Source organism: Schistocerca serialis, chromosome 6 (assembly GCF_023864345.2).
Source record: "Schistocerca serialis cubense isolate TAMUIC-IGC-003099 chromosome 6, iqSchSeri2.2, whole genome shotgun sequence".
NCBI classification, from domain to species: domain Eukaryota; kingdom Metazoa; phylum Arthropoda; class Insecta; order Orthoptera; family Acrididae; genus Schistocerca; species Schistocerca serialis.
In genome coordinates this window covers 519,853,128-519,878,002 of record NC_064643.1, presented here as the reverse complement: position 1 = coordinate 519,878,002, position 24,875 = coordinate 519,853,128, and the positions used below count along the sequence as shown (strand labels likewise).

The 24,875-nt window shown below is 41.3% G+C and overlaps 1 protein-coding gene across 2 annotated transcripts in view; it reads left to right on the top strand.

Moving 5' to 3' along the window:
* The window catches only part of LOC126483992 (uncharacterized), a 91,573-nt gene that overhangs the window by 26,658 nt on the left and 40,040 nt on the right, over positions 1-24,875 (top strand). The window contains exons 5-6 of one of the 2 annotated variants that reach the window (XM_050107297.1): positions 3,404-3,512; positions 15,175-15,431. The exons of the other annotated variant lie outside the window; for it this stretch is intronic. Coding sequence (XP_049963254.1) covers positions 3,404-3,512; positions 15,175-15,431 — 366 coding nt within the window. The remainder of the gene's footprint in view (positions 1-3,403; positions 3,513-15,174; positions 15,432-24,875) is intronic. 2 annotated transcript variants of the gene reach the window in all.

Genomic DNA, 24,875 nt, shown 5'->3' with positions numbered 1-24,875 from the left:
TTGGTTCCCAAATATGTGACTGGCTCAAAGACTTCTTAAGTAATAGAACCCAGTACGTTGTCCTCGATGGTGAGTGTTCCTCGATGGTGAGGGTTCATCGGAGGTGAGGGTATCATCTGGAGTGCCCCAGGGAAGTGTGGTAGGTCCGCTGTTGTTTTCTATCTACATAAAAGATCTTTTGGATAGGGTGAATAGCAATGTGCAGCTGTTTACTGATGATGTTGTGGTGTATGGGAAGGTGTCGTCGTTGAGTGACTGTAGGAGGATACGAGATGACTTGGACAGGATTTGTGATTGGTGTAAAGAATGGCAGCTAACTCTAAATATAGATAAATGTAAATTAATGCAGATGAATAGGAAAAAGAATCCCGTAATGTTTGAATACTCCATTAGTAGTGTAGTGCTTGACACAATCACGTCGATTAAATATTTGGGCGTAACATTGCAGAGCGATATGAAGTGGGACAAGCATGTAATGGCAGTTGTGGGGAATGTGGATAGTCGTCTTCAGTTCATTGGTAGAATTTTGGGAAGATGTGGTTCATTTGTAAAGAAGACCGCTTATAAAACACTGATATGACTTATTCTTGAGTACTGCTCGAGTATTTGGGATCCCTATCAGGTCGGATTGAGGGAGGACATAGAAGCAATTACGAGGCGGGCTGCTAGATTTATTACTGGTAGGTTTGATCATCATGCGAATGCTACGGAAAGGCTTCAGGAACTTGGATGGGAGTCTCTAGAGGAAAGGAGGCATTCTTTTCGTGAATCACTACTTAGGAAATTTAGAGAACCAGCATTTGAGGCTGACTGCAGTACAATTTTACTGCCACCGACTTATATTCTGTGGAAAGACCACAAAGATAAGAGAGATTAGGGCTCGTACAGAGGCATATAGGCAGTCATTTTTCCCTCGTTCTGTTTGGGAGTGGAACAGAGAGAGAAAATGCTAGTTGTGGTACGAGGTACCCTCCGCCACGCACCGTATGGTGGGCTGCGGAGTATGTATGTAGATGTAGATGTGTCATACAGTCATGAAGGCTACATGAGTGGGCCTTTGGCTCCAAAAGCCCATATTGATGATGTTTCGTTAAATGGTTTGCCCGCTGATGCTTGTTGATGGCCCAGCATTGAGATCTGCAGGAATTTGCAGAAGGGCTGCGTTTCTGTTATTTTAATGATTCTCTTCAGTTGTCATTGGTCCCGTTCTTACAGGATTGTTTTCCGGCTGCAGCGATGTTGGAGATTTGATTTTTTGTCAGGTTTCTGACATTCATGTTACACACGTGAAATGGTCGTACAAGAAAATTTCCACTTCATCGCTACCTCAGAGATGTTGTGTCCCATTGCTTGTGCCCCGACTATAACACCACACTCAAACTCACTTAAATGTTGATAACCTGCCATTATAGCAGCAGTAACTGATCTAACAACTGCACCAGACACTTATTGTCTGATATAGCTGTTGCCGACCACAGCGCTGTATTCTTTCTTTTTACATATCTATGTATTTGAATATGCATGCCCATAACAGTTTCTTTGGCACTTCAGTGTATCTTAACTACTATATTAGCACTTTGATAATGCAGTACAAGCTTTCAGTCTGACATAGCTGTCTTCTACTGTCACAGCTTCCAAGAGGTTCTCCTACATACGTGGCTGGTCCCATGTAGTCCATGGTGGACTAAGATTCTTGTTCATTCATTCGTTTATCATATTCCAGAGATCATGCATTAAAACAGGACGTTCAGAGATATTGAACGATGCTAGGTATTTATTAACAAAAGACAAAGAGATCTAAAAACTGAATCTGTTTACTGCATTATAACACAGTATCATTTTTTGTTAACACTGTGCATGCATCAGCTAAATGTAACCCAGTGATTTATTAGAAAAACTGCAACTTTAGAGAAAAGAGGTTTATTTCACAATTAAATTAAATAGCTGATGTATATCTTCTAACGATAGCCAAATATTTATTTGAATGCATTGTTATTTTTTAATGAATGTAGTTACACATGTCTGTAACATCAATACTGTTTATGAGACACAACTACTTCTCTTGCATTTTTACAAAGGACACTTCTGTTTCCAATGTAGCTAACAGGAATTTTCAGTCCTTGTATGTAGAACATCAGATGATGTGCTCACGGAGTGACTAATAACTTTTTTAAGTTGTTCTCAAGTCACAGTGTCGTGTAGAATTATAAAGGTATCAGACACATTCAACTTGTGTACTGCTTTTCCTAACCATGAATTACTTATTTTAATTAGCATTTCAGTTGCAGTGCATATAGTTTATTTATGAGCATCAACATGTACTATAAATGTATTTGTTCTGCTGTGTGTGTTTATTAACTTCTCTTAAATCTTAGTTCATTCTTGCTTTTGAATCAGTTGTAATTCATTCTCCTATACTTTTTCTGTCTTCAGCTGAGTACCTAAGTAATGTTTTTACCTTACACAAATATACAGTCTACCTGAAACTTCCTAGCAGATTAAAACTGTGTGCCGGACCGAGACTAGAACTCGGGACCTTTGCCTTTCGCGGGCAAGTGCTCTACCAACTGAGCTACCCAAGCACGACTCACGCCCCGTCCTCACAGCTTTACTTCTGCTAGTACCTTGTCTCCAACCATCCAAACTTTACAGAAGCTCTCCTGCGAACCTTGCAGAACTAGCACTTGGTAGAGCACTTGCCTGCGAAAGGCAAAGGTCCCGAGTTCGAGTCTCAGTCCGGCACACAGTTTTAATCTGCTAGGAAGTTTCATATCAGTGCACACTCCACTGCAGAGTGAAAATCTCATTCTGGAAACATCCCCAAGGCTGTGGCTAAGCCATGTCTCTGCAATATCCTTTCTTTCAGGAGTGCTAGTTCTGCAAGGTTCACAGGAGAGCTTCTGTAAAGTTTGGAAGGTAGGAGATGAGGTACTGGCAGAAGTAATGCTGTGAGGACAGGGCGTGAGTCGTGCTTGGGTAGCTTAGTTGGCAGAGCACTTGCCCGTGAAAGGCAAAGGTCCCGAGTTCGAGTCTCGGTCCGGCACACAGTTTTAATCTGCTAGGAAGTTTCATATCAGCACACACTCTGCTGCGGACTGAAAATCTCATTCTGGATACAGTCTACCTGCCGTTTTACTTTTCATTCTTGCCAGTAACATAGGAAAATTCTTTCAGTTCTGCAAAGCTGACATTGAGTTTTCATTTCTAATTGCTGTTTGAACAGCCCTATCTTTCTTTGAATATAGGTTTTTTGCATGATATGTGCTGTGAAGTTTAACTTGGGGATGTTTTAGACAAATACTTACTTTTACCATTAAAACTGTATGTAGATTAGACTATTTGAAATCACGAATATAAATCATCAGTTTCTTGTAGTAATGGATTTTGTTTGTGTGTCTGTTAGGTTATCAATGGAACCTTATATTATAATCATAAACAACCCAGGGAAGTCATCATCAAAAAGCACCACCAGCAGAAGATATTGCAGAATGCACACATAGAAAGTGTAACAGGTAACGATTTAAAATAAAAACGGTTAAGACATTTTGTAGAAAATAAGTTGCTTTTTTGCAACTTTTGAGGATTATGGCTTTTGTTTATTATTATTATTATTGAAACCTCCTGGCAGATTAAAACTGTGTGCCGGACCAAGACTCGAACTCAGGACCTTTGCCTTTTGCGGGCAAGTGCTCTACTAACTGAGCTACCCAAGCATGACTCGCGCCCCATCCTCACAGCGTCAATTATGCCAGTATCTCGTCTCCTACCTTCCAAAATTTCATTCTGGAAGCATCCCCCAGGCTGTGGCTAAGCCATGTCTCCGCAATATCCTTTCTTCCAGGAGTGCTAGTTGTGCAAGGTTCACAGGAGAGCTTCTGTGAAGTTTGGAAGGTAGAAGACGAGATACTGGCAGAATTGAAGCTGTGAGGATGGGGCATGAGTTGTGCTTGGGTAGCGCAGTTGGTAGAGCACTTGCCCGTGAAAGGCAAAGGTCCTGATTTCAAGTCTCGATCCGGCACACAGTTTTAATCTGCCAAGAAGTTTCACATCAGCGCTCACTCCACTTCAGAGTGAAAATTTCATTCTCATTATTATTATTATTTCTTTACTTTCTCAGATGTTAAGTCTGGTTAAAAATGGAAAGTGACGCGGACCTTGATCAAGCGTCACTTCCTTTTAACTGTATGGTACGTGTTATATTGCATTTAGGAACTTTCGGGTAACTGAACATGTATCAATAATTACAGATTTCTGTAGTTGTATATATAAGTTTGGATATAGCTGTATTGCATTGATGTACTTGTGGATATTGTGTGGTATGACTCCTGTAGTTGATAGTATAATTGGTATAATGTCAACTTTATCCTGATGCCACATGTCCTTGACTTCCTCAGCCAGTTGGATGTATATTTCAATTTTTTCCTCCTGTTTTCTTTTGTATATTAGTTGTATTGGGTATGGATATTTCAATTAGTTGTGTTAATTTCTTCTTTTTATTGGTGAGCATGATGTCAGGTTTGTTATGTGGTGTTGTTTTAGCTGTTATAATGGTTCTGTTCCAGTATAATTTGAATTCATCATTCTCCAGTACACTTTGTGGTGCATACTTGTATGTGGGAACATGTTGTTTTATAAGTTTATGTTGTAAGGCAAGCTGTTGATGTATTATTTTTGCTACATTGTCATGTCTTCTGGGGTATTCTGTATTTGCTAGTATTGTACATCCACTTGTGATGTGATCTACTGTTTCTATTTGTTGTTTGCAAAGTCTGCATTTATCTGTTGTGGTATTGGGATCTTTAATAATATGCTTGCTGTAATATCTGGTGTTTATTGTTTGATCCTGTATTGCAATCATGAATCCTTCCATCTCACTGTATATATTGCCTTTTCTTAGCCATGTGTTGGATGTGTCTTGATCGATGTGTGGCTGTGTTAGATGATACGGGTGCTTGCCATGTAGTGTTTTCTTTTTCCAATTTATTTTCTTCGTGTCTGTTGATGTTATGTGATCTAAAGGGTTGTAGAAGTGGTTATGAAGTTGCAGTGGTGTAGCCGAAGTATTTATATGAGTGATTGCTTTGTGTATTTTGCTAGTTTCTGCTCGTTCTATAAAGAATTTTCTTAAATTGTCTACCTGTCCATAATGTAGGTTTTTTATGTCGATAAATCCCCTCCCTCCTTCCTTTCTGCTTAATGTGAATCTTTCTGTTGCTGAATGTATGTGATGTATTCTATATTTGTGGCATTGTGATCGTGCAAGTGTATTGAGTGCTTCTAGGTCTGTGTTACTCCATTTCACTACTCCAAATGAGTAGGTCAATATTGGTATAGCATAAGTATTTATAGCTTTTGTCTTGTTTCTTGCTGTCAATTCTGTTTTCAGTATTTTTGTTAGTCTTTGTCTATATTTTTCTTTTAGTTCTTCTTTAATATTTGTATTATCTGTTCCTATTTTTTGTCTGTATCCTAGATATTTATAGGCATCTGTTTTTTCCATCGCTTCTATGCAGTCGCTGTGATTATCCAGTATGTAATCTTCTTGTTTAGTGTGTTTTCCCTTGACTATGCTATTTTTCTTACATTTGTCTGTTCCAAAAGCCATATTTATATCATTGCTGAATACTTCTGTTATCTTTAGTAATTGGTTGAGTTGTTGATTTGTTGCTGCCAGTAGTTTTAGATCATCCATGTATAGCAAATGTGTGATTTTGTGTGGGTATGTTCCAGTAATATTGTATCCATAATTTGTATTATTTAGCATGTTGGATAGTGGGTTCAGGGCAAGGCAGAACCAGAAAGGACTTAATGAGTCTCCTTGGTATATTGCACGCTTAATCTGTATTGGTTGTGATATGATATTATTTGAATTTGTTTGGGTATTAAGTGTGGTTTTCCAATTTTTCATTACTATGTTTAGGAACTGTATCAATTTAGGATCCACTTTGTATATTTCCAATATTTGTAGTAACCATGAGTGGGGTACACTATCAAAAGCTTTTTGGTAATCAATGTATGCATAGTGTAGTGACCTTTGTTTAGTTTTAGCTTGATATGTCACCTCTGCATCTATTATCAGTTGCTCTTTACATCCTCGTGCTCCTTTGCAGCAGCCTTTTTGTTCTTCATTTATAATTTTGTTCTGTGTTGTATGTGTCATTAATTTCTGTGTAATGACTGAAGTTAATATTTTGTATATTGTTGGTAGGCATGTTATGGGGCGATATTTTGCTGGGTTTGCTGTGTCTGCTTGATCTTTAGGTTTCAGATAAGTTATTCCATGTGTAAGTGTATCAGGGAATGTGTATGGGCCTGCAATGTAACTGTTAAATAATTTAGTTAGATGTGAATGTGTTGAGGTGAACTACTTTAGCCAGAAATTTGCTATTTTATCTTTTCCAGGGGCTTTCCAATTGTGAGTAGAATTAATTGCTTGGGTGACTTCACGTTGCAAAATTATCACTTCAGGCATTTGTGGTATCATCTTGTATGTGTCTGTTTCTGCTTGTATCCACCGTGCATGCCTGTTATGTTGTACCGGGTTTGACCATATGTTGCTCCAGAAGTGTTCCATGTCTGTTATGTTTGGTGAATTGTCTATTTTAATGTGTGTGTTATCTATTGTCTGGTAAAATTTCTTTTGGTTTGTGTTGAATGTTTGGTTTTGTTTCCTTCTATTTTCACTTTTTTTGTATCTTCTAAGTCGTTTGGCCAATGCTTGTAATTTCTGCTTCTTTTCATCTAATTGCTCTATCACTTCTTGTTGTGGGATTTTACCTAACCTTTTTTGTTTTTTTTTTTTTTCTGACATTTCATTTCTTATAAATTGTGTTAGCTGTCCGATGTCCTTTCTCAGTTTTTCTATTCTGATCTGTAGCCTGTGTTGCCATGCTGGTTTTGTGGGTTTCTTCTGTGTGTTGGTTGGTTCTGATCTCTGCCTAGTGTGTATATTTAGTGTAGTGAGTGCTCCTATATAAACCAGTAGTTGTAACTCTTCCATAGTTGTGTTTTCATTTATTTTGTTGTGTATGATTGTGTTGATAGTTTTTATTGTTGTTTCGACTTGTGGGTTATTTGGCGGTCTTTGCAAGAATGGTCTAATGTCTGTATTTGTGTCTTTGTATTCTATATATGTCAGCTGAAATTTTTCTTCTATATCTAACATGTGTGTCACTTCGTGTTCTATTTGTGCTTGTTCTGGTGGCTGTCTTAAGATTTCGTTTTCCTCTGATTGTTTAATTGATGCGTGTTGTTCTTTGTTTGTTTGCTCTGGGATGTTTGAGTCCATTACTGTATTTTCTTCTTCTTCTTCTGATTGCACATTATATTGTTCCAGTATTTGTTGTACTTGTTGTTTGATGTTTTCTAATTCTGACTGGGGTATCCTGTTATTTTTTATTATTACACGGATCTGATCAGCTAGTCGTTGTTCTGTTAAAAATTTTAATTCTGGGTATCTGGTAATAAATGTTGTGTATACTTGTGATCTGTATCCAGTTGTGTTGGTTCCTAGGCTTGTTGCTTGGTAATAACAGAACATGAGGTGTCGATTAACTTCATTTGACCACCTCATCCTCTGTCTTTGTTTTCCTTCTAGGGTGGTTGCAGGAAGCATATCCTGCAAAACACCTCTATTTGGATTTAAATCATTTTCCAGTTGGCTAGCAGTGTCGTTACCATTGTGGGCGGGCACAGGGTTCAAGCGTCGTCCCCGACCATGACGGCGCTTGTCCGAGGCTTCTTTAGTTCTGTCCTGAACCAACTAATCACACTAAAAGGGGGGTTAGCCCTATTAGTGGTTTGTTCTTTTCGTCGCCTTTTACGACTGGCAGAACATACCGGAGGCCTATTCTTTTCCCGGGGCCTCCACGGGGTTTATTATTATTATTATTCTCCTCTTGTATAATACCCAGTTTCTTGATTTGTTTGAAAATATTTGTTCACAGTGTATCTTTGTATGTCTATGAGACCCATGTAATCTTCTCCTAGTTGGATATGAAGAACTGTGTGAAACTACACACAGAGTGAAGAAACTTCCTGCGTTTGATTAAAACACACTTTGTACCAAAATGTCCGGCATTTGATATTTCGCTTATAACAAATACATGCATGCTGTTGTCTGTATAGATGGCTCTTGGTCATCAACACAGCTTATGACTTGTATCAATATTTGTGGTTACCGTTTGGCATGGCCAGCTCCCTGCTGATTTTTCAGCGGCTTCTCGAGCAACTCATGAGGTGTGGCTGTGCCAGCTATCTTGATGATATTGTGGGCTCCGGCTCCTCCACTGCTGAACATCTTGACAAATTACAAATGCTCTTTTTGGTGTTACAGGCCACCAGGTTAAAATGCAATTTGGAAAAGTGCCACTTCTTTCAGCCTTCTATTGTTTATCTTGGGTTCTGGATCTCTACTGCTGATATCAAACCTATTTGTTAGAATGTCTCTGGTATTATGGCTCTTCTGCGCCATACATCAGTCAAGGAACTCCAGGTATTATTTTAGGTAAGATTGCTTATCATTGGTTTTTGCTGGGTGCAGCGTCAGCTTCACAACCGCTACATGCCTTGCTGTATAAGGAAACATGTCTTCACTGGTCGCAGGCATGTGAAACGGGGTTTTCCAAACTTAAGTCTACATTACAATCTGCATGGACACCAACCTATGCAGCCATCGTCCTGTTTCCAGCCAGTGGTGGCTGCTTGGGCATGTGGGTTTGGTTGTCGCCCAAAATGTTTCCCACTGTCATCCCCAATTCTGCAGCTGCTTGCTCTGCAACGTCCACAAGGAAGAGGGCCTCTGTGCACATCATTTCAACCAGATGCACCTGTGTGTGGATGACTGGACAACCCTGGCCAGCACACCAACTTCACCATGGCCATCTGCATTGCTCAATGAATCGCCTGATGCAGCTGGGTCCCTGCCATGTCATATGAGGGTCCCCCGGCACTCGTGGTTGAACCTGGTGCTGCTTCTCCAATAGCGCTACCAATGCCAATGCAGCTGCCATTCATGTCGGAGCTGCCTCCTCCATCTCAGCCATCAATTGCGGGTACACCACCACCACCAGGCCCTGGACTTGATGTGGACATGGAACTTGCACTGACGTCACCCATCCTACTTTACATGTTGACACAAGAAGGTGGACTGTGAAACTTTCCGTCCAAGTGCCCCAGTATCAGCAAGTCATCTCTGTCAGAGCCTCGCAGAGGAAGACGCCATGGATATATCACAAATCCGAGCTGTTGCCAAAGGGAAGAAGAATGAAGTAATGCGCACATACTTGAAGGCTGTGCGCATTAGTAATGTGTCATCATCCATGAAAGAGCAATACTGTGAACTACCAATAGAGCCCACCACAGGCAAGGGCCTATTTAAACCCTGCCGCACTATGCTTGCACTCAGTTATTGTTTCACTGCTTGCAAGCATTTGCTTATCTTACTGTGTTCAGTGTATGTAATGGTGATTGGTATACATGCCACAGTCTAATAAAGTCATACTAACATTCTTGGTTGTGTTGTGTGTCCAAGTTACAACAACATACTTTTCGGCTCACAAAATATTGTCTTGGATTGATGTGTTACCCCCCAAAAAATGATACTGTCTGACATTATGGAATGATGTGCTTCATCAGTTCTGTAGTATGCTCTCCCCAATTGAATTTACTAGCAATCATTGTACACGGCGAAAAGTTCTGAAATGTATATAGCTTTAGTAACAAAAAAATTAGCCAGGATTTGTTCATTAATTTCCATGACAGTTTCACCAAACACTATTTCTGAAATTGTACTTCATTTGCTTTTTATTCCAATGTTTGTATCGCCTGCAAACAAAACAGACTTGGGATCTGGTTATGTTGCTGATTAAAAGTCATTAGTATGCACAATAAAATGTAAGGGCCCTAAGGTGGAACTTGGGGTAACACCAAATATAACTAATTCCCAGTTGGATGACAACTCGTAGTTTAATATTGGTCTTCTTCCTACTTACACCCATTGTTTCCTGTCAGAACTTGAACTGTCCTGCAACATTTTCCTTTACACCAAAATATTCTTCTTCTTCCTCATCTTTTCCCGGCCATATTCCATATCTTCACAAGTCCAGCATGCTAATCTGGTTTGGGCACTGTTAGTGGTAGAGGGGACCAGATGCTGCTCCTGTCATCACTCCCCCTTCCCCCCCACCCCCCCTCCCCCCGGACAGAATTTGTGCACCCTATCTATCTTTATCTAGTGTTATTCCATTTGAAATTGTGAAATTGTTTCAAATTGTTTGTAAATTGTGAGACAGCACGTAGGTACTACACCGTGGGAAACTGTCTAAAAACAATGTCCAGGCTGGCTGGCACACCACCCCTGATTGTTAATCTGACAGGTGGATTCAGCCATGGGCCGGCATGCCTACCCAAATCCCTGAAGAGATGTGCTAACGAGTGTGGCTATTTGGGCAGGTTGCACCACAATATTCTCATTTACTCAAAAATATATTGTTATTTTTACAGCAAAACACCTCTGACAGTTCATAGAATATATTAATAGCTTGTAATTTACTGTCCAATGAATTATGTGTACCATTTAGAAATTCAACCTCTGACTCTGACAAGACATTATTTGTAGTCAGATGTGTGGCAGTGTGCCCACACAATCGGCCACCACAGTATTTGTATCTGGCAGCAGCAGTGACTGGGTGAAGCAAGCAATCATCTGCAGCCAGTGCCCGGCTGGCAAACATGAACACATTGTGACGGTTTTGCCTTCTTTGTTTCTTTGTTTGTTTTCCTCTGTGTCAACATACTGCGTTGCTACACTGGCTGGAAAATGGGTTGTGGAAGTACAACGCTGACTACTTTGAATGATGTAGCCGACAGGTGCACGTTTGTGTTTCACAGTACTTTACTTTCACTGTTTACAACCTCCCAATAATACACAGTTATATATGGCCAGTACACTATTGTTTAAACTTTCCATAAGCCTCATTAATAGTTTTCATGCGAACATCCACATACTGCTACAATAGTTTCCAGTTGAACATCTATGAGCAGGAAAAACCCCATCACAAAGTTCACAGTTCTTGAAGAATAGAAAGGTACATATGGAAACACACTGTCATTCTTTTAACACACGACCTAGTTGTGTTACACTTATTTCATGGATCCATTGTTGTTGATCTAACCAATACAGGTTCCTTGTCTGAAACTCGGCCATGGATTGACTGTCTCGGGACCAAAGATTGGCCCGTTATGTGTCCTCACAATAATAGGTACTGAAACTTCACATTGTTCAATGTTTAATTTACAGAAATTACATTTAAAACTTAACTCATTAAATTAACTTGAGTACATCGAAAAATTCCGTCTTTTTAACAGTTACTTCTACTACAAGAGTTAGGCTGAATTATTTGTTTAAATCATGAAATTTACAAATATAAGTTGGACAAAACTGTTAATTACTTTGGAATTAATTAATACATAAAACTAAGCACAAAATTAGATCTGGTGTTATCTTCTTTAAAAACTGAGTGTCAGCCTTTCTCTTTTATGAAGATGCAAATTATACTCATGTATGTTAATGTTAATTAGTTAAAAGTGAAAAAATGAATTTTGAGGAGGCAAATGGCAAAACAAGAGGGGAAGTAAAAATATCCCAGCTTGCTTCGTCACTTCAGGTTGCTGCCAGCGAGGTTTCATCCTCTTCCATCCTCTGCACACAAATGTTCTTGAGTCAGACCAGCTCCATGCCAATGTGCATTCAGTCGTCAGTGATAGGACACTGTACTTGGACAGTTAATAGTTCTGTTAACGTTTCTCTAACCTTGTCATTATTTGGCTTGCAGTTATCAGCCGACGTAATTTTTGTATGTGTTGTGGTTGTTAATAAAGAGTGTAGATGCAGAAAGGTGGATAAGAAACCACTTGTACATTACATTACCTAAAATTTTCAAGAACGCTGATGAAAATGAAACAAGACAAAAGTTTGACAGTATTTCTTTATCTCCTTTTGTCAAAGAGGCTTAACTTCAGCATACTTTAGCCAACTGGGAAATGATTCTGTAATAAATGACTTGTTGCACAAATAATTCACTATGTTACTAATCTCAGAAGAACTCTCTTTAATTAACTTTATTTATATTTTAATTTAACCACAACAATTTTTTTGATTTTAAAGATTTTACGGTGGAGGTTATGTCCTCTGGTGTGTTAAATATCATATTCATTCTATGGATATTATTTGAAGTAACTGGTCTGATACATTCTATGGCAGTATATATTGAAACTGAAAACCCAGAATTGTCAGTATTAAAGTCATTAAATGCTTATTAGGGGCTGCACTGAGTAACATTCGAGAACCTGAGAGCTTAAAGATGGAAGATTGCGTAATCATGTAGTGCAGTCCCCAACAATCAGTCTTTCCTTCGCATCACATCCAATAAGTCACCCCCAGCCCAGGGTTCTGGGTGACTTTTTTTAACTCTTTCCATTTCATTCAGCATCAACAGGAAGCTGTAAATATGCTTGAGAGAAGTTGATCTTGGAAAAATACTGATCGCCAGCAAGCTTAGCAAAAAGTTCATCAGGGCATGGCAAAGGATATATGTAAATGATAGACTGAGAATTGACAGAAACTTTGAAATCACTGAAAAGGCGTAACTGCCCTGATGGCTTCTTGACAATGGCTAAGGGGCTAGCCCATTTGCTGGATGCGATTGGTTGGATGACCCCAAAGGGGGTCAAGCTCCGCCTTGGCCTGGTCATGGAGCACCATCGGCACCTGGCGAGCCTGAAAGAAACGGAGTGTGACCGGAGGTTTCACGATAATGTGGGGCATGAAATTGTTGGCAAAACCCAAACCCGCAGAAAATAGGGCAGAAAATTCAGAGCATAAAGAGTCGAGTTGTGTATAAGACATTTGAGCAGAGACAGTTGGGAAAGGAGTTGATACGTGTGAGGCAATAACCAAGACAAAAAGAAAGCACAGCATAAGGTAACATCAGTCAATATAGATGGCAGAGATAAATGACCAGGGTAATGAAAGGCGAAACAGGAGGTGCAAGGGGTGACGCAGCAGGTGACGTAGATTGAGATGGACCCAAACTGGCCAAAATGGAGGCAAGCATTTGCAGTACCTGGGTTTGATTGTGTTACTCTTTGCTGAATGCCTTTTGCTTCTGTCACCATGACTGATGGATGTGTGGCAATGCTCTCAATGCACTGTATAAGGTGTAAGGAGTACTTCTTCATCAGTCTTCGATGGCTCACCTGATGATGACTGGCAGGTGTCCAGTCCAAACATTGTGGAGTGAAGTTTATGATGACTGGCTATAATCCCAAAATCTCTTTGAATACCTCTGACCTGTCCTCCATATTGATATGTGGGCTGAGCAGGAAATCTGAATCACAGTTGGATACTCAACTGGAGATACTACTACCTACTTCCCAATACATTTATCCCAGTATATTTGTTCATTAATAAAATTTGTTATAGTATATATCTTTCACAAACCAACAGCTCAGCTCATGGAATCAGTACTATCAGTAGATACTAGAATGATATGCATAAAGATTTATAGTCACTTACTTTGGTCTAGAAAGGTGTCCATTATTCAAGAAGACACATTGTCAATGACTCGCCAGCAGCCATAAAAAGTTGATATAAAGAAGATATTAAGAAGAGACCAGATGATTTACTTTTTGGTCAACTCCTATACCATCAACAAATTTATTAGTGGAACCAGTTGAAGTATTTATTATAAATAATATTGAATAATGTGAGTTAAGAATACATGTGGGTGGATTCTTGAATGTAATAGAAAAGGTTTGGTGAATAGAAAATTCTGTAATTCACTCTTTAAAGCCTCTAAATTTGCCTCTGTACATTTAACAGTCTCTGATACTTTGTTGAACACATTTGTACCCATGTATTTGCCTGGATCTGTGCTTATGTTAAAGCTTTCGAATATTGGTAAAGATGGCGTTTAGTTTAGTCCTAGTAGCATAATAATGTCCTGTACTATTTTTGAGGAAAAAAGATATTGGTAACATCAAAGAACATTAAAGAATTTATGTTTTATGAAACATTTGTCAAAATACCAAGTGCTTTAAAGAGATCTGCGCAGGGCAGTCTAGGACTGTCATGAGAGTTGATATTCATATCACACTTCTTTATCCATAAAGAGTCCGACCCCTTAGCTGAGTGGTCAGCACATCTGACTGCCATGCATCAGGTCCAAGATCAATTCCTGCCAGAGTAGGAGATTTTCTATGCCCAGGGACTGGCTAGTGTGTTGTCATCCAATGTGGTGTCAAGGGAAAAGACTTGCAACCCGGCAGCTGAACTTGCCAGGTGGGGACTCACAACTGTCAATGCCAGATGGTGGTGGTGATGATAGCAAATGGAAATATGAAGAATAAACTAATTCATTCAATGTAAAACCACTTCTAGTTGTAAGCATATATACTCCAAATTTAGCACAATGAAAGTGCTACATTAAATCTGGGGTATGATTGTGATGTATTTGTAGTCCCAGAGGCTGATTGTATACACGTTTTTGATTTCATTGTAGTACATTCTGCCATTCTGTGAGAAGTACCAAACAAAAGTTCCAAGTCTTATCAGAATTTAATGGCTTTTGGCTATGTTAAGAGTCACACTTTGTATAAATTAACTGAATATCTAGATTCAAGGATTGAAAAGAAGCTACATGACGTACAGTAATGTTCATTGTAAAGTAATAATGTACTGTAAACAAGATTCAGCATTTGAAGATATAGGTAACTATTTTCTTTTAAAAATACCAATTAATCAAAAAGGTTCTTCATGGTTTTTTTAGTCCCTACACTTGTTTTATCTTCTAAAAACTAGAAATCTTGTGTCATCTGGTACTGAATCTCTCTACTTTCTATTCCCTACAACTATCTTTCTTCTCCCTCCCCCCCCCCCCCCTCCCTCCCTTATGTATGCCAGATAATATTTGGATTGTATATTCAATTTTGCAAACCTTTTTGTTTTCTTTTAATCTTTGGTTGTGATCATTATTTTTCTTTGTTAGTGTGATCTGATAAACACAGTGTCTCATCATCTAAATATATTTACAATACTTGTTTCATGCTTATGGCTTTAGTTTCTAAATCAAAGTGACATTTCTTTTTTCTTATAGTGTAATTTTTTTTTAATAGGAATTCATCTTGGTGCCAAACGAATGCATGAAACACTCAATAAGACTTACTTTTGGCGAGGCATGTATGTGGATATAATCACTTTTGTAAGAGGTTGTCATATATGCTCTGAGTCATTCTGTGGAAGTCATTTACATTCTTCTGCACAGCATAAACTTGACAAAACACATGAAAATGACAATGAAGATGATCTCTCTGCAAATAATGAGAACTCATTAGATACTGATTTGCAAATTCGAAACAGAGTTTGGCAGAAGGTCAGTTATATTCTGTGATTTAAAAAATCTTTATTACCATAACACTTTTTTGCAGAGAAGTTGTAAGTGATAAAACAATTCTCTGAAAATAACTTACATTTCAAAGTTTTGTATTAGTTAGTTGCTTTTGTTTACTGCTTAATAATCAGACAGTTCCACAACTTCAGTGGTTGGAGGGCAGTCAAGGCATAATATGAATTCTGATATTAAAGTAGTTTATCAGAATATTGGTGGATGATTGTGTATGTCAGTAGAATATAACACTTTCTAAGCACATGATGTCAAGAGAATAGTTGGAAAATGATGTGCCATTAGAGTAGAAGTATTAGTAAATAGCAGAGAGGATAAAATAGCAATCTGGAATTAAGAAGGCGCAGTTTTGATTGTAATAGGAGCTGATTAATAAGTTCGAAATAGGAAGGAAAAACACAAAATACTGTGGTAACAGTTCATGAATACTATAAACGCTTCCACTAAACCGACACAGGTATGGGAGGTTTCAGGTCGGGTGCTACATGCCATATTAATGATGCAGTGAGATACGGAAATTTCCTGATCAACAAAGAAGACATTAACAGTGACCATATGGGCTGAGTATAGATCCAGTTACTGTTAGAATAAATTGTGTGTTCTGTACTGCAGCCAGTCATATTGTTTATTTTGTTTTAATTTGGAACATTGTGATGTTTCATCAGGGATTTGTTTGCATATATATTTGTTTGTTTATACTGTTTAACATAAAATACTTTTAACACACACAAATATGTGTTTCTTCAAATTCATGTTAAATAGTTTTCACTCTAGCTTTCCTTCATTGAATTGCGAAATTGGTATGTATCTCATATTATGTTAAAAATTCCAAGTAAGAATTCCTAGCCACCTCTGATGAGGTGCTGCAATAAAATGTAATGTATTTGGATGTGAACTGATGCCATATCAAGTGCCATGGATGATGCTGAACCTAGCTCCTACATGGAGAAAATACAGTGTTAAACTGCATTATTCAAGGAACTAAAGTCCCTACCCATATTCTCAGCAGTTGCTCAGTAGTGGTGCTAAGCCAGATCCTGTCTGGCAGTAGCATTTATTTCACTGAAATATCTGGAAAATGTTGCTTTTAAAATGTGTGTTTTGAATTGTTACCACTCACAGTATTTATTTTGTTAATGTTCAACACATTCTTTTGCATTTCAAGCACAAATTAAAGTTACTAAATCAAAATGAAATTAACCATTTGACAAATATTAAACAATGTTCACTGTAATGTGTTAAAAAATTCATGTTAGATGATGCAAGGAAAAGAAAAAAATTAATAATGTCTGTATTTTCAATCTTATCAAATTTTAGTACAACCCAGTAATTTGTCTGCTAAAATTTACTCTTGTAGTTACATACTGATCACTGAAAGTCTGTGTAAAATATATTGTTTTTGCGAAAATTCTGTTGTTGTAGCTTGCATACATATATCCCAACCTGCATACTACTCCTCTGAGGCGCTCCACTACATGCATAACATAATGATAAAATGCCCAATAATAATATAACCCCCCCACCCAATGCCTCTCTAGACTCAGCAGAAAAATCAGCCACTTGCCCAATAAGAAAAGCATGCCATTCTGGCTTCAGATGTGTTATCAACATTGGGCAGCATGCCATACGTGTTACTAAGGCATAATGGGGCAACTGTGTTGATGAAGACAATGCTGTTGGATTTTACAATCAAATCAACCTTGCAGTTTCTATATAATAGAGGAAAACATTCCACGTCGAAAAAATATATCTAAAAACAAAGATTCTGTAACTTACCAAACGAAAGCGTTGGTACGTTGATAGAAACAATAACATACACAAACACACACACAAATTTCAAGCTTTCGCAACCCACGGTCGCTTCATCAGGAAAGAGGGAAGGAGAGGGAAAGACGAAAGGGTGTGGGTTTTAAGGTAGAGAGTAAGGAGTCATTCCAACCCCGGGAACGGAAAGACATACCTTGGGGGGGAAAAGGGACAGATATACACACACACACACACACACACACACACACACACACACATATCCATCCGCACATAACAGACACAAGCAGACATATGTAAAGGCAAAGAGTTTGGGTAGAGATGTCAGTCGAGCCGGAAGTACAGAGGCAAAGCTGTTATTGAATGACGGCGGCAACTTGAAATTAGCGGAGGTTGAGGCATGGTGGGTGACGAGGAGAGAGGATATATTGAAGAGCAAGTTCCCATCTCCGGAGTTCTGATAGGTTGGTGTCAGTGGGAAGTATCCAGATAACCCTGTGCCAAGATGTGCTGGCCGTGATCCTCATTACCAACAAAAACTGTCTGCCTGTGTCCGTTCATGCGAATGGACAGTTTTTTGCTGGTCATTCCCACATAGAAAGCTTCACAGTGTAGACAGGTCAGTTGGTAAATCACGTGGGTGCTGTCACATGTGTCTCTGCCTTTGATCGTGTACACCTTCCGAGTTACAGGACTGGGGTAGGTGGTGGTGGGAGGGTGCGTGGGACAGGTTTTACACTGGGGGTGATTACAAGGGTAGGAGCCAGAGGGTAGGGTAGGTGGTTTGGGGATTTTATAGGGATGAACCAAGAGGTTACGAATGTTAGGTGGACGGCGGAAAGACACTCTTGGTGGAGTGGGGAGGATTTCGTGAAGGATAGATCTCATTTCAGGGCAGGATTTGAGGAAGTCGTATCCCTGCTGGAGAGCCACATTCAGAGTCTGATCCAGTCCCGGAAAGTATCCTGTCACAAGTGGGGCACTTTTGGGATTCTTCTGTGGGAGGTTCTGGGTTTGGGGGCATGAGGAAGTGGCTCTGGTTATTTCCTTCTGTACCAGGTGGGGAGGGTAGTTGCGGGATGCGAAAGCTGTTTTCAGGTTGTTGGTGTAATGGTTCAGGGATTCAGGACTGGAGCAGATTCGTTTGCCACAAAGACCTAGGCTGTAGGGAAGGGACTGTTTGATATGGAATGGCTGGCAGCTGTCATAATGGAGGTACTGTTGCTTGTTGGTGGGTTTGATGTGGAGGGATGTGTGAAGCTGGGCGTTAGACAGATGGAGGTCAATGTCAAGGAAAGTGGCATGGGATTTGGATTGGACCATGTGCAACTCCTTTGGTTCCATCAGATTCACCTGGTCCTACTCCAGATCCCATGCCACTTTCCTCGACGTTGACCTCCATCTGTCCAACGGCCAGCTTTACACGTCCTTTCCAATGTGTGTTCACCGCGATGACGCCAATCATGGATGCGACCATCATGATGCTGTAAACAGAACCTGAATTCATCTGAAAAAATGACGCTTTGTCATTTGTGCACCCAGGTTCGTCGTTGAGTATACCATCGCAGGCACTCCTGTCTGTGATGTAGCGTCAAGGGAAACCGCAGCCATGGTCTCCGAGCTGATAGTCCATGCTGCTGCAAATGTCATCGAACTGTTCATGCAGATGGTTGTTGTCTTGCAAACGTCCCCATGTGTTGACTCAGGCATCGAGATGTGGCTGCACGATCCGTTACAGCCATGCGGATAAGATGCCTGTCATCTTGACTGCTAGTGATACGAAGCCATTGGGATCCAGCACGGCATTCCGTATTACCCTCCTGAACCCACCGATTCCATATTCTGCTAACAGTCATTGGATCTCGACCAAAGCGAACAGCAATGTCGCAATATGATAAACCGCAGTCGCAATAGGCTACAATCCAACCTTTATCAAAGTCGGAAACATGATGGTACAAATTTCTCCTCCTTACACAAGGCATCACAACAACATTTCACCAGGCAACACTGGTCAACTGCTGTTTGTGTATAAGAAATTGGTTGGAAACTTTCCTCATGTCAGCATGTTATAGGTGTCGCCACCAGCGTCAACCTTGTGTGAATGCTTTGAAAAGCTTATCATTTGCATATCATAGCATCTTCTTCCTGTCGGCTAAATTTTGCGTCTGTAGCACATCATCTTTGTGGTGTAGTAAATTTAATGGCCAGTGTGTGTGTGTGTGTGTGTGTGTGTGTAGCGTTGGTATGTTTATAGAGACACTAACAAACACAAACACAAAATTCAAGCCTTTGCAACCCACGGTTGCTTCATCAGGAAAGAGGGAAGGAGAGGGAAAGATGAAAGGATGTGGGTTTTAAGGGAGAGGGTAAGGTTTCATTCCAATCCCGGGAGGGGAAAGACTTACTTTAGGGGGAAAAAGGGACAGATATACTCTCTCACACACACACACACACACACACACACACACACACACACACACACACACACACACACCCATCCGCACATATACGGACACAAGCAGACATATGTAAAGGCAAAGAGTGTGGGCAGAGATGTCAGTCGAGGCGGAAGTACAGAGGCAAAGATGTTGTTGAATGCAAGGTGAGGTATGAGCGACGGCAACTTGAATATAGCGGAGGTTGAGGCCTGGTGGGTAACGGGAAGAGAGGATATATTGAAGTGCAAATTCCCATCTCCGGAGTTCTGATAAGTTGGTGTCAGTGGGAAGCATCCAGATAACCCGCATGGTGTAACACTGTGCCAGGATGTGCTGGCCGTGCAACAAGGCATGTTTAGCCTCAGGATGATCCTCATTACCAACAAACACCGTCTGCCTGTGTCCGTTCATGCGAATGGACAGTTTTTTGCTGGTTATTCCCACATAGAAAGCTTCACAGTGTAGGCAGGTCAGTTGGTAAATCACATGGGTGCTTTCACACGTGGCTGCTTTCACACGTGGCTCCGCCTTTGATCATGTACAGCTTCCGGGTTACAGAACTGGAGTAGGTGGTGGTGGGAGGGTGCATGGGACAGGTTTTACACTGGGGCGGTTACAAGGGTAGGAGCCAGAGGGTTGGGAAGGTGGTTTGGGGATTTCATAGGGATGAACCAAGAGATTATGAAGGTTATGTGAACGGCGGAAAGACACTCTTGGTGGAGTGGGGCAGGATCTCATTTCAGGGCAGTGTTTGAGGAAGTCGTATCCCTGTTGGAGAGCCACATTCAGAGTCTGATCCAGTCCCAGAAAGCATCCTGTCACAAGTGGGGCACTTTTGGGGTTCTTCTGTGGGAGGTTCTGGGTTTGAGGGGATGAGGAAGTGGCTCTGGTTATTTGCTTCTGTACCAGGTCGGAAGGGTAGTTGCGGGATGCGAAAGCTGTTTTCGGGTTGTTGGTGTAATGGTTCTGGGATTCAGGACTGGAGCAGATTCGTTTGCCACGAAAACCTAGGCTGTAGGGAAGGGACCGTTTGATATGGAATGGGTGGCAGCTGTCATAATGGAGGTTTGATGTGGACGGATGTGTGAAGCTGGCCATTGGACAGATGGAGGTCAACGTCAAGGAAAGTGGCATGGGATTGGGAGTAGGACCGGGTGAATCAGATGGAACCAAAGGAGTTGAGGTTGGAGAGGAAATTCTGGTGTTCTTCTTCACTGTGAGTCCAGATCATGAAGATGTCATCAATAAATCTGTACCAAACTTTGGGTTGGCAGGCCTGGGTAACCAAGAAGGCTTCTTCTAAGCGACCCATAAATAGGTTGGCTTGCGAGGCGGGCATCCTGGTACCCATGACTGTTCCCTTTAATTGTTGGTATGTCTGGCCTTCGAAAGTGAAGAAGTTGTGAGTCAGGATGAAGCTGGCTAAGGTAATGAGGAAAGAGGTTTTAGGTAGGGTGGCAGGTGATTGGCGTGAAATGAAGTGCTCCATCGCAGTGAGGCCCTGGATGTGCGGAATATTTGTGTATAAGGAAGTGGCATCAATGGTTACAAGGGTGGTTTCTGGGGGTAACAGATTGGGTAAGGATTCCAGGTGTTCGAGAAAGTGGTTGGTGTCTTTGATGAAGGATGGGAGACTGCATGTAATGGGTTGAAGGTGTTGATCTACGTAGGCAGAGATACATTCTGTCTGGGCTTGGTAGCCAGCTACAATGGGGCGGCCGGGATGATTGGGTTTGTGTATTTTAGTAAGTAGGTAGAAGGTAAGGGTGTGGGGTGTCGGTGGGGTCAGGAGGTTGATGGAGTCAGGTGAAAGGTTTTGTAGGGGGCTTAAGGTTCTGAGGATTCCTTGAAGCTCCGCCTGGACATCAGGAATGGGATTACCTTGTCAAACTTTGCTGTCCACCTAACCTTCGTAGTAACCTCTTGGTTCATCCCTATGAAATCCCCAAACCACCTTCCCAACCCTCTGGCTCCTACCCTTGTAACCGCCCCCAGTATAAAACCTGTCCCATGCACCCTCCCACCACCACCTACTCCAGTCCTGTAACCCGGAAGGTGTACACGATCAAAAGCAGAGCCACATGTGAAAGCAGCCACGTGATTTCCCAACTGACCTGCCTACACTGTGAAGCTTGTGGGAATGACCAGCAACAAACTGTCCATTCGCATGAACGGACACAGGCATACAGTGTTTGTTGGTAATGAGGATCACCCTGCGGCTAAACATGCCTTGTTGCACGGCCAGCACATCTTGGCATTACACCGTCCGGGTTATCTGGATACTTCCCACTGACACCAGCCTATCAGAACTCCGGAGATGGGAATTTGCCCTTCAATATATCCTCTCTTCCCGTTACCCACCAGGCCTCAACCTCTGCTATAATCCAGTTGCCTTCGCTCATACCTCACCTTGCATTCAACAACATCTTTGCCTCTGTACTTCCGCCTCGACTGACATCTCTGCCCAAACTCTTTGCCTTTACAAATGTCTCCTTGTGTGTGTGTGTGTGTGTGTGTGTGTGTGTGTGTGTGTATATATACCTGTCCCTTTTTCCCCCTAAGGTAAGTCTTTCCCCTCCTGGGATTGGAATGACTCCTTACCCTCTCCCTTAAAACCCACATCCCTTCATCTTTCCCTCTCCTTCCCTCTTTCCTGACAAAGCAACCGTGGGTTGCAAAAGCTTGAATTTTGTGTGTGTGTTTGTGTTTGTTAGTGTCTCTATCAACATACCAATGCTATATATATGTAATAGAGGGAAACATTCCACGTGGGAAAAATATATCTAAAAACAAACATGATGTGACTTACCAAACGAAAGCGCTGCAGGTCGATAGACACACAAACAAACACAAACATACACACAAAATTCAAGCTTTCGCAACCAACGGTTGCTTCATCAGGAAAGAGGGAAGGAGAGGGAAAGACGAAAGGATGTGGGTTTTAAGGGAGAGGGTAAGGAGTCAATCCAATCCTGTGAGCGGAAAGACTTACCTTAGGGGGAAAAAAAGGGCAGGTATACACTCGCGCACACACACACATATCCATCCGCACATACACAGACACAAGCAGATTTTTGAAAGCTTGAATTGTGTGTGTATGTTTGTGTTTGCTTGTGTGTCTATCGACCTGCCAGCGCTTTCGTTTGGTAAGTCACATCATCTTTGTTTTTATAGACGCAAAATTTAACCGACAGGAAGAAGATACTGTGATATGCAAATGATAAGCTTTTCAGAGCATTCACACAAGGTTGACGCTGGTGGCGACTCCTACAACATGCTGACATGAGGAAAGTTTCCAACCAATTTCTCATACACAAACAGCAGTTGACCAGTGTTGCTTGGTGAAATGTTGTTGTGATGCCTTGTGTAAGGAGGAGAAATGCGTACCATCACGTTTCTGACTTTGATAAAGGTCGGATTGTAGCCTATCGCGATTGTGGTTTATCGTATCGCGACATTGCTGTTCGCTTTGGTTGAGATCCAATGACTGTTAGCAGAATATGGAATCGGTGGGTTCAGGAGGGTAATACGGAATGCCGCTGGTTCCCAATGGCTTCGTATCACTAGCAGTCAAGATGACAGGCATCTTATCCGCATGGCTGTAATGGGTCGTGCAGCCACATCTCGATGCCTGAGTCAACACATGGGGACGTTTGCAAGACAACAACCATCTGCACGAATAGTTCGACGACGTTTGCAGCAGCATGGACTATCAGCTCGGAGACCATGGCTGCAGTTACCTTTGACGCTGCATCACAGACAGGAGTGCCTGCGATGGTGTACTCAACGACGAACCTGGGTGCACAAATGGCAAAACGTCATTTTTTCAGATGAATTCAGGTTCTGTTTACAGCATCATGATGGTCGCATCCGTGTTTGGCGTCATTGCGGTGAACGCACATTGGAAGAGTGTATTCGTCATCGTCATAGTGGTGTATCACCAGGAGTGATGGAATGGGGTGCCATTGGTTACACGTCTTGGTCACCTCTTGTTCGCATTGACAGCACTTTGAACAGTGGACATTGCATTTCAGATGTGTTACGACCCGTGGCTCTACCCTTCATTCGATCCCTGCGAAACCCTACATTTCAGCAGGATAATGCACGATTGCATGTTGCAGGTCCTGTACAGGCCTTTCTGGATACAGAAAATGTTTGACTGCTGCCCTGGCCAAAACATTCTCCAGATCTCTCACCAATTGAAAACGTCTGGTCAATGGTGGCCGAGCAACTGTCTCATTACAATACGCCAGTCACTACTATTGATGAACTGTGGTATCATGGTGAAGCTGCATGGGCAGCTGTACCTGTACACTCCATCCAAGCTCTGTTTTACTCAATGCCCAGCCGTATCAAGGCTGTTATTATGGCCAGAGGTGGTTGTACTGGGTACTGATTTCTCAGGATCTACACACCCAAATTGCGTGAAAGAGTAATCACATGTCAGTTCTACTATAATATATTTGTCGAATGAATACCTGTTTATCATCTGCATTTCTTCTTGGTGTAGCAATTTTAATGTCTAGTAGAGAGAATATATGTATTTGCCTTTACATATGTCTGCTTGTGTCTGTATATCTACAGGTGGGTATATGTGTGTGTGTGTGTGTGTGTGTGTGTGTGTGTGTGTGTGTGCGCGCGTGCACACGAGTGTATACCAGTCCCTTTTTCCCCCTAAGGTAAGTCTTTCCGCTCCCGGGATTGGAATGACTCCTTACCCTCTCCCTTAAAACCCACATCCTTTCGTCTTTCCCTCTCCTTCCCTCTTTCCTGATGAAGCAACCATGGTTTGCGAAAGCTTGAATTTTGTGTGTGTGTTTGTGTTTATTATTGTCTCTATCAACGTACCAACGCTTTCGTTTGGTAAGTTACATCATCTTTTGCAATGTTGATTTCACTGTCAAATCCAGCAGCATTGTCTTCACCAACACAGTTGTCCCATTATGCCTTAGTAACATGTATGGCATGCTGCCCAACGTTAATAGCACATCTGAGCCAGCATGACATGCTTTTCTTATTGGGCAAGTCACTGATTTTTCTGCCAGGTCTGGAGAAGCACTGGAGGGGGGGGGGGGGGGGGGGGCAGCGTTACGTTATTATTGGGACTTTTATCATTATGCATGTAGTGGAGCCCCTCAGACGAGTAGCAGGCAGTTTGGGAAAGAAGTCTAGTGCATGTTTACTGGGAGGTTGCTCATGACTGCAAATTGTG